The sequence below is a fragment of the Anopheles gambiae genome, chromosome 2 (genome assembly GCF_943734735.2).
Source record: "Anopheles gambiae chromosome 2, idAnoGambNW_F1_1, whole genome shotgun sequence".
NCBI classification, from domain to species: Eukaryota; Metazoa; Arthropoda; class Insecta; order Diptera; family Culicidae; genus Anopheles; species Anopheles gambiae.
In genome coordinates, this window is record NC_064601.1 from 49,511,123 (window position 1) to 49,528,402 (window position 17,280).

General features: G+C 42.5%; 4 protein-coding genes across 8 annotated transcripts; 2 read left to right on the forward strand and 2 right to left on the reverse strand.

Annotated features, from left to right (window-relative positions):
• Positions 1-26: 26 nt before the first annotated feature.
• LOC1273971 (RNA-binding protein PNO1) lies at positions 27-1,204 on the reverse strand. Of its 2 annotated transcripts, XM_313027.5 has the most exons (3): positions 920-1,204; positions 739-832; positions 27-651 (listed from the first exon to the last, which is right to left on the reverse strand). In XM_313027.5, exons 1-3 carry the CDS (start codon positions 1,039-1,041, stop codon positions 235-237), a joined length of 633 nt encoding a protein of 210 aa, XP_313027.3. In that variant the 5' UTR covers positions 1,042-1,204; the 3' UTR covers positions 27-234. The 2 variants fall into 2 exon arrangements, with proteins under 2 accessions (XP_313027.3, XP_061497110.1); XM_061641126.1 differs by having other exon boundaries at positions 27-832; positions 920-1,194.
• An 11-nt stretch (positions 1,205-1,215) lies between these two features.
• LOC11176109 (GRB10-interacting GYF protein 2) lies at positions 1,216-4,013 on the forward strand. Of its 2 annotated transcripts, none has more exons than XM_061641123.1 (2): positions 1,216-1,509; positions 1,654-4,013. In XM_061641123.1, the coding sequence occupies exon 2, from the start codon at positions 1,730-1,732 to the stop codon at positions 2,801-2,803; it is 1,074 nt and encodes a 357-aa protein (XP_061497107.1). In that variant the 5' UTR covers positions 1,216-1,509; positions 1,654-1,729; the 3' UTR covers positions 2,804-4,013. The 2 variants fall into 2 exon arrangements, with proteins under 2 accessions (XP_061497107.1, XP_061497108.1); XM_061641124.1 differs by having other exon boundaries at positions 1,225-1,561.
• An 813-nt stretch (positions 4,014-4,826) lies between these two features.
• On the reverse strand, positions 4,827-9,491 carry LOC1273973 (ras-related protein Rab-1A). 2 transcript variants are annotated; one of them, XM_061641129.1, is made up of 7 exons: positions 9,254-9,491; positions 8,075-8,550; positions 6,408-6,480; positions 6,269-6,316; positions 6,136-6,183; positions 5,824-6,051; positions 4,827-5,726 (listed from the first exon to the last, which is right to left on the reverse strand). In XM_061641129.1, the coding sequence occupies exons 2-7, from the start codon at positions 8,086-8,088 to the stop codon at positions 5,532-5,534; spliced, it is 606 nt and encodes a 201-aa protein (XP_061497113.1). In that variant the 5' UTR covers positions 8,089-8,550; positions 9,254-9,491; the 3' UTR covers positions 4,827-5,531. The 2 variants fall into 2 exon arrangements, with proteins under 2 accessions (XP_061497113.1, XP_061497112.1); XM_061641128.1 differs by having other exon boundaries at positions 9,361-9,466.
• LOC1273974 (exocyst complex component 5) lies at positions 8,625-17,247 on the forward strand. 2 transcript variants are annotated; one of them, XM_061641112.1, is made up of 3 exons: positions 8,625-8,726; positions 14,793-14,896; positions 14,964-17,247. In XM_061641112.1, the coding sequence occupies exons 2-3, from the start codon at positions 14,864-14,866 to the stop codon at positions 17,073-17,075; spliced, it is 2,145 nt and encodes a 714-aa protein (XP_061497096.1). In that variant the 5' UTR covers positions 8,625-8,726; positions 14,793-14,863; the 3' UTR covers positions 17,076-17,247. The 2 variants fall into 2 exon arrangements, with proteins under 2 accessions (XP_061497096.1, XP_313031.4); XM_313031.5 differs by lacking the exon at positions 8,625-8,726 and having other exon boundaries at positions 14,746-14,896.
• Positions 17,248-17,280: the final 33 nt, after the last annotated feature.

A 17,280-nucleotide genomic window follows, 5' to 3' on the forward strand; every position in this document is an offset into this window, starting at 1 on the left:
TAACAGGAAATACTGCGATTAGAGCATTTTAATGACGGTATTGTTGCTTCTTTATTCCATACCACGATCGCCAACAGTTAAATATCGTGCTATATTACAGGATCTGCTGTACTGTGGGTTTAATTGCCCACGAAATCAAAGAACACATTCCCATAATTTGAAAATGAACGGTTTTCTTAAACAACTAAATTACATTTCAAAATAATCTTTTCGTTGCATTGGCCCCAATCACCTCTACATTCGCTGCGAGGCTTGATTGGCGGCCACCGTGCGCAGGTTACCGTACACCTTGCTGGCCGGCGAGCCCAGAATCAGATGGCTAAGGGCGCGTTTGGCGTGCTGGATGTACTTGTAGCTGCCCATGATGTGAATTTTCGAGCCCTGCAGAATGATGCGCGTCTTGGTCGTGTTTTCTACGGTGAACTTGGTCCGGCCACCCTTTCCCGCCAGCCGTCCGATCGCTCGACTAAGGTGGTCACCCTTAAGCGACTTCACGTCCGTTACGTCGAAGCTTTCGATGAACAGATCGTCCAGCCGGATCATTGCTAGCGCGTCCTCCACCTCGAATCCAAGCGCAAAGGCACGCACAAAGTCGTCCGCTTTCTGCAGGTAGGTGAGGTCTGGCGTCGCATCAGTGGCCTTTATTTCCACCTGTGGGGATGAACAAGTTGCCGGCTGGGTTAGAAGTTTGCTGGGCAGAATAGCGATACCAGGCCCGTTTTGGATTCGAACATGTACCTTACTATTTTTAACGTTGTATCGTATCATCAGGGAGAGTTGCTCGACAACGGGTGTAAAAATTTTCATCCAGTTTTCTTTCAACGCCGTTTTGCTGCCATGAAATAGGAAGCAATGATAGTTAGTAATGCTAACGGAAGCAATGATAGTTGCATTTGAAGATGTTTTGCACCAAAATTACCGTGTCTTTGGGATAAGCACTTGACGAATCTCACTCAACTGCGTTGCAGGTTTCCTCTTGTGCAGTTTTTCCGTGCCGGTCGCTTCCCGGGGAACGCTTTCAGCGGCTGTATCGACCTCCATGCTTGCGTTCTATTGCAGACCGTTGTGCTGCACGATATTTCCTCACAAATAGAATATTAAAGCAAAAGAATGCGATTTTCGTCGCCCGCGAAAGATGCCTACGTTGTGGAAGGATGTAAGCACATGCGGTTTTGTTTGCCTGTCAGCCGTTTGACAGCTACCTTTGACAGTTCGGCATAGGGCAAGAAGAGAAGGAAGGAAGAAAACACCACCCCAAAAAGCTCGCCCGTTCCACCCCCAAACCGCACCAGACCTGTTTGCTAGGACGGGCAAGTTCAACCCGATAAATAGGAAACGCTAAAGAAGGGCACGCAAACGCGAAAAACGGTGGCGAAGGAGGGTAAAGTTGTTAAACAAGAAAGTGGGAAAAACAAGTGCGCGTCGCTCGGGTCTGCAGTGCGTTTTGTACCGTTGCGTCTGCTCGTACGCAAAGCAAAGCAAGAAAGGGGGAAACGGAACGAATAGAAGGTTTGCAAAATTAACTCAATCTGCAGGCGTTTTGCTGCTGCTGTCATAGCGGGTGGGAGGGATTTCAAGTCTATTCATGAAGTGAAGTCGTTCATATTGATTGGATGCGTGTTCTGCTGTCCATTTTTTCCTTCCTCGCGTTAGAATTCCTGTGCCAGTAAAATCACCATCGTCCATCGCCTCCCCACGCCCCATCGCAGTGCCTGCCACAGATACAGGAATGGAGCTGGATAATATATATCTGAACAAGCTGCCGATCGTAGCCGCCACGGGCAGCGAGGGCGGCACCTGGAACCACTACGCGTTCATCGAGAGCACCTGGGGCGAGCGCAAGATACTGCTGAAGATAATCGTGTTCAGCCCGCTGTACAACACGCCCCTCAGCTTCCTGTCCGAGATCGACCACGAGGTGCTGCAGCAGACGGCCATTCGGCTGGAGCGGCCCTGGAACGATTTCCTGCACGAGACCAAGCTGGCACTCTGCACCGAGGGCGGCGCGAACGGGTTCAGCTACGCGGTCGAGGAGAACAATTTCGTGTGGCGCAAGGTGGTGGGGCCCGCGCTAACCGTCGCGTACGGTTCGGTCATACTGCTGCGCTCCCAGTGCCTGCTGTCGGATGTGCTGTCCAACTCAATCGCCACCCAGAACCGTTTGCGCAACGATGTGCAGCTGAAGAACAAGGTGCTGCACGAGCTGAAGGAGGAGCACGAGGAGCTGGTCGAGCTGCAGCGCCAGCAGGAAGAGGACAGCCGGCTGTACGAGATCGAACTGATAACGAAGTGCATCAGCATACTGAACGAGAAGAAGGAGGTGATCAACCATCTGAAGAAAAAGCTTGCCGAAGACGACGATGAAGCAGAGGGCGAGCAGGAAGGGCGGGACGAGGACGAGCGAGAGGAGGAGGAAGAGCGCCGGCGGGTTGAGACGGTGGCTGCCGCGGCTGCGGCGGCGGCGGCTGCTGCTGCTGCTGTGGGGTCGTACGGTGGTCGGCGGTTGGCGACTGAAGAGGAAGATGCCGCAGCATCCCCGCTTGGAGCGAGCGATTCGGAACCGTTCCTGGTGGACAGCGATCCACAGGATCAGGACGAGCACGGCACGCTGCCCAAGCGAACTAAGTATCAGCTGGCGCAGCGCAGTGCGACAACCACATCGGCCAGCAGTAGTGTGTCGTCCACGGTTACCCGCAAATCGACGGTGCCGGAGGAGGACGATGTCGGCGCACGGGAACAGCCCGATGGCCAGCTGGACGATCTGTACAATAAGGACACGCAGGAACTTTTGCAGCAGATGTAAACTAGTGATGGATAGAGTTGGCAAAAATCCGGAGTCGACTCCGATCCGACTCCGATAATTTCGGAACCGACTCCGGAAGGTAGGTCCGCCCAGCATTATCCGAAGTCGTTCGGAATCATCCGGAGTCGGCCATAGTCGTTGGAAGTCGGAGCCATCCGAAGTCGTCTGGAGTCGTTTGGAATCGTTCGGAGTCGTCGGAGTCGTCTGGAATCGGTTGGAGTCGGAGTCGGCCTTCGAAACAAAGGCTTGTATACGAAGGGCACGCGCAAAGTGAATGAAAAAAAAAACACATCGAAAGGAAAAGCCTGATCACAAGCACATTGCATCGGACAGCAGAATGATTGCGACTCCGTACGACTGCTCCTCTGAACGACTGCGGGCGACTCTGAATGACTCTGGACGACTCCAGACGATTCCGAACGATTCCGAACGATTCCGGGAGGAGGGTGGGTCGGATATGGCCGGAGTCGGATCGGAGTCGTGGGTGCGCTCCAAAGAGCACATCACTAATGTAAACGTTAGACTGGAAAGGAAGGAAGATGAAGCACGAGGCATTTTTTAAACGAAACCACATAAATCAGCAAAAACATCTCCGTTTTGCGTTTAGATTAGGATAAGCCAGCGTTTGTGTGTAGTTTGTGAGTGATTGCATTTCGGTTTCCTTTCAAATCAAACTCCCATCTTTATCATCTTTATTCCTTGCGTTACAAAAATGCCAAACAAATTAGATGGCAGTTAGCTGGCGAAAGCAGATGGCGAACCATCGTACTTTAAATCAATTGTATGTGTCGTAAGCGTAACAAGCAGCAACAGTGTGTCATAGTGCAATGGAATATTTTAGCGTAATTTATGTGCCAACAATACAGGGTAAGGGAGTGAAATCAAGTGTGAGAATCTGTGAAGCTTTTCTTTCTGGCGGGATTCTACCCATTTACGAAATTTTACCTTACGTGTCCCGCCTTTCTCTCTCTCTATCAACCCTTTCTACCATTACCGTTTCTATTCCCTTGCGTTCAGAGTTCTGACTGAACCAAAACCGAAGGGCAGTAAGTTAAGATTGAAAACATTTGCTATATTCCTTTTAAGGAGGAGGAATTCGATTCAAACGTAGTATGTAACTATTTATTATTTTATATTGCCATTTGATTTAAGTCATATCGCATTACCCATTTTTTGATAATAAAAAGGATAATCATCAATTTACGGTAAATGCAATGGGTTGCAGTTTCGCTGAAATGATATCACACATCACATCTACGATTTAAAAAATCCATAATTACAGTAGTAGCAGGGAGACAAAACCTAAAAAGCGAGGAACAATCAGTTAGAAGCTCAACAAGTTTTTGTGATGGGTTTTGGGTTTTGTACTTTCATTACTATTACGCATATGAAATGTCTACTGGAACTATTTATTTGTATCAAAATTGAAATAAAAATTATTTTATTGTTTTTCATTAAATAAACTATTCCTTTCTTATATCAAGTAACGATATTTGCACAATCTCTGTGTTGTTTCGTTAGTTGTAGATAAATCACGCATAGATTTAAGCATTCGTGTACTTTAATAGCAATTTAGTAGGGGGAATGTGATTAAGCGAGAACTGGACTGGAATGTGTGCAGGGATGTGTTGGGGCATGGTATAGTGCGACGTCTGCAGACGACCGTATCCGTTCTTTCGTTTTGGACAGTTTCCCAACGCACTGAAGCAGTTCCAATTTCCACTATTTTATTATGTCTCCTTTAGTTTGCTTGTGTTGTTTATGTGTCTGTGTTTTGTTGTGTAGGTGTGTGTGTGTGTATGTTGTTGTGGGGTTTGCTATATGCACCTCTCTTCGATGAACCGCTACCGCTCGAATGCGTTAATGCGTGAATCATGGATCACGGACTTCAGTCCCTTCATCAGTCCCTTTAATCCACGGACGATTTTTCTCTTCTTTTTTGGGGGCAAGGATACCCCACAGGCGTCCAAAACAAACAAACAAACAGAAAAGTATCCATGCAGAATGCACACAAGCACATATGTTTACCTCTTTCGATCTTATGATATTTATATTTCTACTTTCTTTTCACGCATTGCACCCACCCACGCAGACAAAAAGGCGGCATTGCACATTGCGCGTCTAGACACGTTTGCTTTGCTGTTTTTTCCCCGTTCTTGTGTTGCTACACAGGAGACCGTTTTGCTCACACTGTATGTTCCCGCGCAGGGAAGAAAAATTCAACAAAATCTTGATAATTCATACATAGATAATAATTAGAATAGTAGTAATCTATCCAGCAAGATGTATGTGTGTGTGTGTGTTCGTGTGTGATACAGCAGACACGTGAAGAAAGATCGCAAAAAAAAAACATATTACGATGCGCATAGAGACGACAAAACCAAACACCAGTCCCGTTCTGTTAATCCTCCTTTCTTGCCCCTTGCCGATTGTTCTTGACATGGAACGGTTCGTTTGGAGAGGGAAGGATTGGTGTTTGTGGGGTTCATCAAGGTGTCTTTTTTAAACTTTTGCTGCTTATCCGTTCCGTTTCCTGTTCCCTAGATCCTGTCTGTCTGTCTGTCTGTCAGTTAATGTTTTGTTTTCTTCATGCTGCTGCTGTTGCTGTTCTACTACTGCTACCGCCGCGGCCGCGGCTCATAGCGCAAAGGGGAAGGAGCGTGGTGGTCGATCGATTGAGAGGATGATAATCATAATAATAACTGCTGACCCGGAAACAATCTGGTGTTCAGCAACAGCCCGACTTTGCCTCCACGTTGCGCCCCTTGTCGATCTTCACAGCACTTGGCGGATCTGCGGCACTGGACGGGGGTCCTACGCGATTCTTGATTTCGGCCGCCATGGTCATGAATGCCTGCTCTACGTTGGTTGCGTTTTTCGCCGACGTCTCAAGGAATGGAATGCCCAATTGATTCGCCAATTCCTGCAAAAATTCACCACAAAAAACGTTGGTCACAAATTAGTCAGTATTGCGCATATTGTGATCCATGTTAGGGGCATGGAGGAAGGCGGAAGCGTACCATTGCCGTGGTAGTATCGACGCGTTTCTTCGTCTGCAGATCACACTTGTTGCCCACTAGCAGTTTGTTTACATTGTCGCAAGCGTAGCGCTCGATTTCCTCCAGCCATTGCTTCACGTTCTCGAACGAATCGTGATCGGTACAATCGTACACCACGATGATACCATGTGCCCCGCGATAGTAGGACGACGTTATCGTGCGGAACCGTTCCTGTCCGGCAGTATCCCACTGAAAGGAAAATGGAAATGATTGTACATTAGTAAAACAATTCCCTTTTTTGCAAACAGCATCGTATGACGGGCGACAACTCACAATTTGCAATTTGATTGTTTTTCCATCCAGATCTATGGTTCGAATTTTCTGTAAGCAATGTAAAAAAGGCACACAATTGATTAGATGCTATCACGCGCTGCTTTTCTGACTAATCGTTGCGGGGGATACTTACAAAATCTACACCAATTGTGCTGATGTAACTTTCCGTGTATGTATCGTCCTGTTGATGGGTAAAAAGTTAAACAAATGTTATTTTTAAGTACGTGCTTACAAACACGTTTAACATTCCTCTTCACTATTAATATACTCACAGCAAATCTTAGCAGTAGGCATGACTTTCCAACGCCGGAATCACCGATCAGCAGCAGCTTAAACAAGTAGTCGCTACGGGACAGTGACGAGAAGAGAGGAATAGGGAAAGAAATAAGCCAGAGCCGCCATAGTACGTTGATAATGAAATAGTATACTGAGACGCCCCTCTGAGCAGAAACACTCGGGATGACTTAACACTCTATTGCTTCCAGCGAGAGGAAAGTCTAGCAATTAGGCAATAAATCAGAAAGGCAGTTGAATGGGCGACAGTAGATGAAACAAATCAATTTCTTGCTATTAAACTGAATTGCTTACAAATTGGAGCGCGCGTGTTTGTAACAACAACGAAATCTTAAGCGTTTGCCACACGCTCTGCGGATTCAATTCCATTTCCTGGTTTTCATCAATTGCGACGTGACACGTCGGCGAGGTTTAAAGGTTTAAAGTTCACCTACAGCTGTGCGCAAGATCTTGCAAGATCCGTAGATTCGTAGGACTTGCGTCAGTGTTGATCGCTCGATGTGCTGCACCCGATGCATGCTAAGTAAGAAACGGCACACTCTACAACGGGTGACTCATTCACCGGGAAATGATGGATGATAAAGAATTGGTTCGGAGATGTAAAGCCATCTAACCGTTAACAAAGAAACGAGCTTGTAAGGGTAGCATTTCCACGTTTCGGTAGATGTAATTTTCATTGATTAAACATCAACTTTTAAATGATGTTTTTTTTTCATGATCACTTAGAACTGACGGATGGGCGTTATATGTTCTAGCTTTCCCTTCCTTCCAAACTTGACCATTCTACCAGCTCTCGTACGAGGGGTGGATTGACACGACTATGTGCGTGTGTGTATGTGTGCGCGAGTGGTTGTTGTTTACTCGATGTAGTCCGTCTCTTTTGCTCGCTTGCATTCGATACACCCCAACACTGGGAAGCCCTTTTCTCCTGAAACAAACAAATAACATTCGATCTTTCGCAATGGTCGCAACATTCGCACACCTCCCGAAGGTTTATGCGATTAGGATAAATCGTGCCGTCATTCTCTAGCACACTGGCGCCCTATTATCAACAGTGTATTAAAATCGATGAACGACCGATCCGCTCTGTACACACGCGCCTTCTCTTTTTCGCACACACTCGTACGAGGGGTGCGGGTGCCGCCGATGGCATTACGATGACGATGACGGCGGCGACGACGACGACGACGGCGAAAGCTCGACGTCGTCATCACCGATGCTCGTGGGGTGTGTGTATGTGTGAGAGTAAGAGAGTGTGTGTGTTGGGGAGGGGCGGAAGGTGTAGTTTAGAAAATGCTCACAGCGGAATATCTTCGTCATCATCGTTACCGTTTGCTCTTATCGGTCAGAGACCAAGTAAAGAAAAAGAAAAGAAGCAAACCGTAGGCAAATGTAATTCCTTTTCGTCATCCGATCCTGCCGCTCAGCTATACGGGCGGAAATAGTTCTTTGTTCCCTGTGCTGCTGCGGCGACTCCTGCTCAACCAACTCTGTCAGGGCCTGCCTGTCCCCAATAGCAGTAGCGATTGACGCAGTAGAACAAACTCGATGCATTTCAGGAAGAATGGGGGAGAAACACCATATTACACGCTCCCCTCCCCCACCCCCTCTCTGTTCTCCCTTCCCGTTTGCGGTGGTCACTTACTATTCGGGACTCATGGTCGTACTGGGGGGAAAATTGGTTTCCTTCACTCAGCTCCTGGGTAGTGTTAACAGTACGGGGCACACGGGTTGCAGCTTCGACCGATTTGCAGTACCGATTTTCTTTCCAGCACACACAATTAACACGAATCACGAAGTCGCTGACGAATCGGATTCACTCGGCGGCCACACCGTTACCAGCGCTTGGGTATCGCAATCTGCAGCGAAATACGTATCACAAGTCGGAATTCACTTTTACGTCCGCTATTTTCTCGCAAACGGGAAAGAGGCGACGGAAACCACGGCAAAATTAGATTGCTATGAAAATGTACAACACTTCCAAGTTTTCTGGTTTCTTTCTTTCCGTGCGCGACACTGACACATCATCTTCATCGAAAACGTCACTTTGGCGCACAAGGTGCATCGAGCGCAGGTGGCTCGGCCTGGAGGGCAGTTGATGTTGCGGGGTTTACGGAGGAGCTAATTACACCAAAATTTTTAAAACAATTAGAGAATTGTGTGATTGATGTTGCTTTGCATTTTGTTTGATCTTATACGTTTGGAAAATTATTATCCACAATTGATTTCAAGCAACCTTGGTGCGTATCTGACGTTTATCAGCGATTGTCAACAACCGCGTATCGACTGGAGAAGATATCCATTTCATTTTTTCAGGTCTAACCGTTGGTCAAAGTGGTCGAGTTACTTTATAGTCAAAACCGTTTTTTTTTTCCATTCCGTATATATTTTATATAAAAGATCGGAGAAATAAATATCTATACAAACGAAAATATCTACAGCGTTTCAATTCCCTTCTTGGGACCCTTTCCTTTTCTTTTTTTTCATCTAAATCAATAAAAGATAATTACATTAAGTGGGAAAAGAAATTATAAGTGAAGTGTTTCCGCGTAGGAGATGGAGGTCGACGACCCGGGAGGAGGTAGGACCTTCGGGTCTTACTTCGGCATTTTGGGAGACACAACAATAAAAAACACAAAAAAAAGAAGGAAAATGAGAGGTGAGAGAATAAATATAAACTTTAACGAATCGGAAAAAACAGAGGAGGTGTTCATGGTTGTGGAGAGTGACACTAAGGGAAAAAGTTTAGCAAACTACAATCCCTTTCTGTTCGCAAAGGCGACGGAGATGGCGATTGGAGGAAAGCCATTACAAACCACCATACTGAGAGACGGCAAAATGCTCATGAGAATGAGAAATCACAAAGAAGCCAAGAAATTATACAACATAAATCTAAACCACGGTGATAACTGTATAAAAGTGAAGGTGTACGAGCACAAAACTTTAAACACGAGTAAGGGAGTAATCCGTTGTGATGCCTGTAAGTTTTTGACTGAACAGGAGTTATTGGAAGGTTTACAACCACAAAATGTTACAGAGGTTTACATTATGAAGAGGAGAGGACAAAATGGTGAAATGTACAACACGAGAACGGCCATTCTGACATTTAAAACTACAGTGCTTCCCAGAAAAGTGGATATAGGATATTTTTCAGAACGAGTAGAACTTTTCATCCCTAACCCAATGAGATGTATGAAATGTATGCGTTTTGGCCATACTAAAAAATATTGTAGTAGGGAAAAAACATGTGCAAAATGCGGAGATTTATATCATGAAGTCTGCAACAACCCATTAAAATGCACAGCATGTGGTGAAAACCATTCATCACTTGATAAAGAGTGCCCAATTTGGAAAGATGAAGTTGAAATAAAAAAAATACAAACGGAAAAAAGAATCACGATCAGAGAAGCCCGCAGAATAAGAAGAGAAGTAGCGCCAATAGTACCTCGAAACTACACCACAATCAATTATTCAAAAATATTATCCGACAATACTTCAAAACCCATAACTACGGAAAAAAGGAGATTAGATGTAACTATTGAAGAAGATAACAATGCAAAAAAAATAAACGAAAACAACCGCCTTAATATTCAAAACAAAACAACTCACACAGATGAAACAGAAGAAATCACCGATGAACTTAATAAAAATTTAAATCAAAATACACAAAAAGTAAACGAAATAAACACAGAACACAACGATACTCTAATATACCTTAGCGACACAGATATTCAAAGAACAGAAGAAACAGGTAGGGAAATATCCCCTTAATAATATAAATTAACAAAGTATACACATAAATCAAACAAAAAAACAAATTAAATGTACAAACTAAATATAATTCAAGCAAACATCCAAAGCATTAAAAAAAATAGGGAAGAATTAATTCATATTCTAAAAGAGAACAATTACGACATTGCTTGTCTACAAGAAACATGGCTAAAAAACGAAAAAAAAAATGACGATAAAAGGATACAACATGATACGCACCGACCGAAGTGATGGTTACGGAGGTACGTGCATTATATTAAAAAAACAAATAAATTTCAAAAAATTAACACTAACAGACGAAACAGAAGAAAACATTCAAACAACAGCAATATTACTACTTTCCACAAATACTATTCTGGTATCAATATATATCGCCCCCCAAACCCCCACAATAACACTAAAAAACACTATAACAAAAATACTCCACAACACTCGCAACCACAAAAAAATCATAATAGCAGGTGATTTTAACTCCCATCACACCTTTTGGGGTGATTCACAATCAGACAGAAAAGGAGAAATAATAATTGAACAAATAAATGGATCAAACCTAATTATTCTAAAAAATAATAAATATACTTGCATTCCCACCGACAACAACAAACGACAGACATCAATCGATTTAACAATAATATCGAAAGACATATACACTCATACACATAAAATAATAAAAGATAACCACATAGGAGCTAGCAACCACAAAATAATTGAAATTACAATAAATAACCATAATGCATTGCCTAAGGACATAACGATCATAAATAAAAAGAAAGTTAACAAACTTTTAAAGGAAATCAAACAAGACGAGATAAAAAACATTAAACAATTCACAAAAAGGGCTACAAAAATAATCAACAACAGCAAACACAAAATCCATTTTACCCTTAAATCATGGTGGAGCAAGGAGATCAAAGAGGCGTATGAAAAAAAAAACAAAGCAAGAAAAATATTTAATGAAACCAGAAGTATAGAAAATGCGATAGAATTTAGAAAAGCCACAGCGATCTTTAGATTAAACAGTAAAATGGCAAGAGAAAAACAAACAGAAATATCCATGGATAAGATTAACACAAACACAAATAATACTGAGCTTTGGAAACTTTTTGGAAAAATAACTTATAATAACACAAATCCAAAAGAATCTAACATAATTCACAATGAAGAGAATAGCGCTAAAAAATTCATGAATATAAATTTCATTAAAAACAAAAACTCCAAATTCAGAATTGAAATAGACCCAAACTTTACCACTGAAGATGAATTATTGAACATTGAAATATGGAATCAAATCCTAAACAAGAAAAAAAACACTACTCCAGGCATCGATAAGATAACATATGAAATGCTAAAAAACATAAATGACTATACTAGAAACACAATCATTGCCGATGGAAATAAAATGTGGCAAGAAGGAAAAATAACCAAAGAACTAAAAACAATAAAAATTATAGCCATTCCTAAACCAAACAAAGATACAAATGATCCAAACAATTATAGACCAATAGCACTAATACCAACAATAACAAAAATCTTAAATACGGCGGTACTCCTAAAACTAAACAAACACATAGAAGAAAACGACACACTACCAGAACAATCTTTTGGTTTTAGGAAAAAAAGAACAATCAATCAATGTATCAATTATCTCAACAACCACATTAAACACAACCAAAGAAAAAACCAAATATGTGGAGCAGTATTCATAGATTTAGAACAGGCCTATAACCATGTACATACACAAACACTTATAGACATAATGAGCATATCCAACATCCCCCCACAAATCATTATATGGACTTACGCCTTCCTAAGAAACAGAAATCTACAAATAACCAGTAATAACAAATCACAAAATATGCTAATAACGGATGGCCTACCACAAGGAGATGTCATGTCACCTACACTATTTAATATATACACCAAAGAAATACACAAAACCATACACGAAACACACCCAAGTAACACAATCATACAATATGCAGACGACTTTGTCATCCTCAGCAAGGGAAAAAATGAACGGGAGTTACAAACAAATCTACAAAAGGCACTAAACGCTTTTACCAAAAATGTGGAATCGCTAAAACTAACCATAAATATAGCAAAAACTAAATACATTATCTTTGGAAAAAAAGACAACAATATACGCTTAACAATTAGGAACACAAATATAGAAAATACAAAGATATACAAATATCTTGGTACCATAATAGATAATCAACTAAACTTCCAAAAACATGTAGAACACTTGAGAAACAAAGCCACTAACCGCTTAAATCTTCTAAAAATAGTATGCGCCAGACACAACAATTTAAATCCGGAAAAAAGTCTTAATATATACAGAGCCACCATCAGAAACACCTTAGAATCGGGAGCATCATACACACTAAATTGCAACAAAAATAAAATAAGAACAATGCACACCATTATAAATCAGGCCTTAAGAAAAGCTACAGGATGCACAAAAACTACACCAATTAACACATTGCATGCTATCTCCGCGGAAGTCCCTTTCAATTTTAGAAGCAACTTCACAGCCAGAAAGGAGCTGGTGAAAGACATAGTATACTCAGAGACAACAAGAAAACAATTAGACACACAACATAACACGCGAAACAAAAAAAGAAAAAAAACTTTCCAGGAAGAACTATACGAGAAAGATATAAATATTATAAAAAATATATATATAGCAAAAACTAACGACTTAAAGAAATATCCACCAATCAACACTGAACTCAAAGAACTAATAGGTACAAAAAACAATAACAACAAAGATACTCTAAAACAAAAAACACTAGAATACATATACAAAAATAATAAGGACAAACCAACCATTTTCACGGATGGAAGTATAACGTCAGATAAAGCGGGTATAGGAATATACATAAAAAATAAATCACACCAACATTACTACAACTACAACATAAAAAATCATTCGTCCATAACGACAATAGAACTAATTGCTATTAAAAAAGCACTTCAAACAGCGGCAGAATTAAAAATTGAAAAACCAATAATATACACAGATAGTCTAACTTCTTGCACTATCCTAAGGAAAACCTCCAAGGAAACAAAAATTGAGGAATTATTTTATAACATTTTAAACATAGCAAGTCAAATAGACGCTCAAATTATATGGATCCCATCACACATAGGAATAAAAGGGAACGAAATCGCAGACGACTTAGCAAAAAAAGGAACCATATCAAGCACAAAAATAAACAATAAAATCAGATACATAGACGCCATCAATATTTTTAAAAACGAAATGATAGAAAAAACACAAACATGGTTTAAAAACACGGCACAATCAAAAGGGAAAAAATTCCTATGCTTTCAAAATGAATTTAAAACAGAAATATGGCACAAACACATACAACTAAAAGGCAATGAAATAAAAACTATTAATAAAATAATAGCAGGACACGATTACTCAGAATACTGGCTAAGCATTATGAAAATAATGCAAAATGGAACATGCGAAACATGCCTGACACCAAAAACAGGGAGACATAAAATTTTTGATTGTAAAATATACCAAAGAAACACAGAGATCACTAAAGAAAACCTCACAAAGAACTGGCTAGACAAATCAGGTAAAACCTGCAAACAAATAATAGAGTTTATACAAAAAAACAATATATCTTTATAGAAATTTTAGGTTCAGGGACAACTAAATACACATCATATATACAAACGGTCACATTTCATACATACTTTCATTACGTACCGCAGTCTATATATCCATAACATTTTCCACCTCGTTCCTTCACATTTATTGACATATTTATTCACATATTTATTGAAAAAAAAAATTTTTTTTACTCAGTTATTTATCTACTTAATATTTTATACATTTCTATTAAAAACAAAAAAAATAAAAGGAAAACCTTACCTACAACTCGGGACCTCCATCGTATTTTTGAGGAGAAAGGGCAGGCCACATGCATCCTTCAATTCCACGAGAATTGCAACAAGATGAATAGAAAGCCATATGCCACTAGTCACAACCAGAACACCCTTTCTGCTGGAATTTGCCCTTAAGGTGGCAAATCCCAATTCAGAAACAGAGGGACGTGAAAAAATAAAAATAATAAGCAGAAAAATAAGCAATAACCAAACAACCGCATAAAAAAGAAACAAACAGAACAACTATTCTCTTACCTCACAAAAATAATAATAATATCAACTCATTCACAAAAAAAAAAACAAAAAAACCAGCACAACCCACAAACACAAACGAAAAAAAAAAAAAAAAGAAAAAAAAAAGATTTAAATTTAATTTAAGGAAAGACCATGAAAGGGGAACCATAATGGAAAATCGCTTAGAAATAATAAACCGAATCTAGCCCGGTATAACGTAGTCAAAAATACAATATAATACAAAAAAAATAAAAATAATAATAATAATAATGAACGGAGGAAATAACGGAAAAAAGACTAAGTAACTAACGACACAATATAAACCAACCTGGAAAAAAAGGAGACATGGATGACAGTCCACTCCCAAACTCAGATGGTACGCCTCTGATTATACCTCCCAAAAAGAGTTATAGGAGGATGTAACCCATCAACCTAAACAGAAGAAGAAGAAGATCCATTTCATTAAAAATCGCTACAACTTTTAATGTGAAACAATCCACCAGTTTGGATACAATCCGTCATCATGTTGTCCCAATATGTAGAAGAGTTAGAGCAGGTAAGCTTTGCCCGTTATTGCAACGCATTGTAACAAATGAATTACACTCCCGATCGTCAATTTGTAGGACCCGTTCGAGGTGGAGGAATTTATCGAAAGATTGTGCTGGCGCACAAACAACGAAATCGGCTCGGACCAGTTCGACCCCGATCTGCTGTACGAAACGTTCGTCGAGACGATTAAGGACATGAAGATCCTGCAGGAGCGACAGCAGCGAAAGTGCGACAAGCTCGAGGAAGCGCTGAAGGAAGAGCAGGCAATATTCGTGAAGGCGATTGATAAGTTCGTCGCCAAGCACCAGGTGTCGGTGGACTACTTCCATCAGCTGGACGAGAAGATTAACTCGGTCGCGGGCAAGGTGATCCATCTCGGGGAGCAGCTACAAAATGTAAACATGCCGCGGAGCCGGGCAGTCGAGGCGCAGCTGTTGCTCAACCACATGGCCGATTTTCTGACGCCGGGCCCGATCGTGAACGATATTTACAGCGACAAGAGCAAGCTGTACGAGGCGGCTGACATTATTCAGAAGCTGTTTCAGATCTCCCAAGACCTACCGGCCCAGCGGTTTGCGAACGCGAAGAAAAAGATTGAATCCAAGTACGATGACGTCGAGATGCAGCTGATTGAAGAGTTTGCCACGGCGCAGAAGATGGAAAACATCGAACGAATGAAGGAGCTGTCCGACATACTGTCTCAGTTTAAGGGCTACACGCAGGTGATCGACGTGTACATCGAGCAGAGCCAGGCCACGACGTACGGGGGTCGCGACGTGTTTGAAGGGATCGTGCCGCTATGCCACAAGCACTACAAAATCATACAGCAGGTGTTCAATGCGCCGGACAAGGTGATCAGCAAGTTTATACTCAACATTTACCAGCTGAAAATTAACCAATTCGTGCAGACGAAGCTGGACGACCGTAAGGACGAGAACAAGTATCTGAAAACGCTGTCCGAGCTGTACTCGCGCACGATGAAGCTGAGCGCCGAACTGCAAGAGTTTTTCAAAGGCTCGGAGGATGATCTGCTGCAGAAGCTGACGGCCAACATTTTCGACCGCCATCTCGCTACGTACATTGAGGTGGAAAGCCGCACGCTGGACGCAAAGTGTCAGGTGGAGTTGAAAAAGTTTTACGAAACCAAAAACCATCAGAAGAAGCAGATCGAACGTTTCCAGGAGCTGAGGCGCGACATGCAAGCGCTGATCGGCAGCAGGGCCAACATCAATATCGCCCAGATCGAGGACTATGGCGGCGAAACGTTCCTGTCCGAGGAGCTGGCGATCAATCTGCTGCAGCAGTCGTCGCACGCGTTCGAGCGGTGCTGCCTGCTCTCGAAGGAGACCGATTTGCCGCGCAACATACTCAAGCTGACGGACACGCTGCTGCGCTATCTGCTGCACGAGCACTGCGATTATGCGCTCGATCTCGGGCTGCAGGCGATTCCGATCGCGGAGTGCAAGAGCGTGCCGCAGATCTACTTCTTTGACGTTGCGCAAAAGTGTAACGCCATCGTGCACCTGCTGGAAAAGACGTACAATGCGAGCGTGATCCCGAACGTGATCGGCACTCCGCAGTACACGGATTGCATACAGAAGAAACGCTCCTACCTGGAGACGGTGGAAAATAAGATAGAAACGGGGCTGGAACGGACGCTGAATGCCATCTTCGGCTGGGTGAAGACGTACCTGAGCAGTGAGCAGAAAAAGTCCGACTTCAAACCGGACACGGACGTCGATACGGTGGCGTCGAATGCGTGCCTGGCGGTGGTGCAGTATCTGAACCCACTGATCGGGCTCATCCAGAAGACGATCGATGGAGAAAATTTGGCCGCCGTGCTGACGGAGTTTGGCATCCGCTATCATCGCGTTGTTTTCGAGCACCTGCAACAGTTCCAGTACAATACGGCCGGTGCAATGTGCGCCATCTGCGACGTGAACGAGTATCGGAAGAGTGCCCGCGTCCTGCAGAGCCCGCTGGTAACGCAGCTGTTCGACGTGCTGCACGCGCTCTGCAATTTGCTGCTGGTAAAGCACGAAAATCTCCAGGAAGTGTGCGGTGGCGAAACGCTCAACTATCTCGACAAGTCCGTGGTGATGAACTTTATCCAGCTGCGGAGTGATTATAAAACGATAAAAATATCCAACTCCTTGAAGGGCATATCGGACCAGAGAATGGTGTAGAGTGGACGAGAGCCGACGAGAGCAAAAGCTGTTACAGAGAGAATTGTTTAGATGCAGTGCACTATTACTAACACGAACAGTTACATTTATAGCAATATGTAATTTAACGGAGAATATAATCATTCCAAAAAAAAAGCTCATCAAACCGTGCAACTGTTTCGTCCGAAAGTAGAATTCCCCCGACAGTGCTGGTAATTGATGGTTC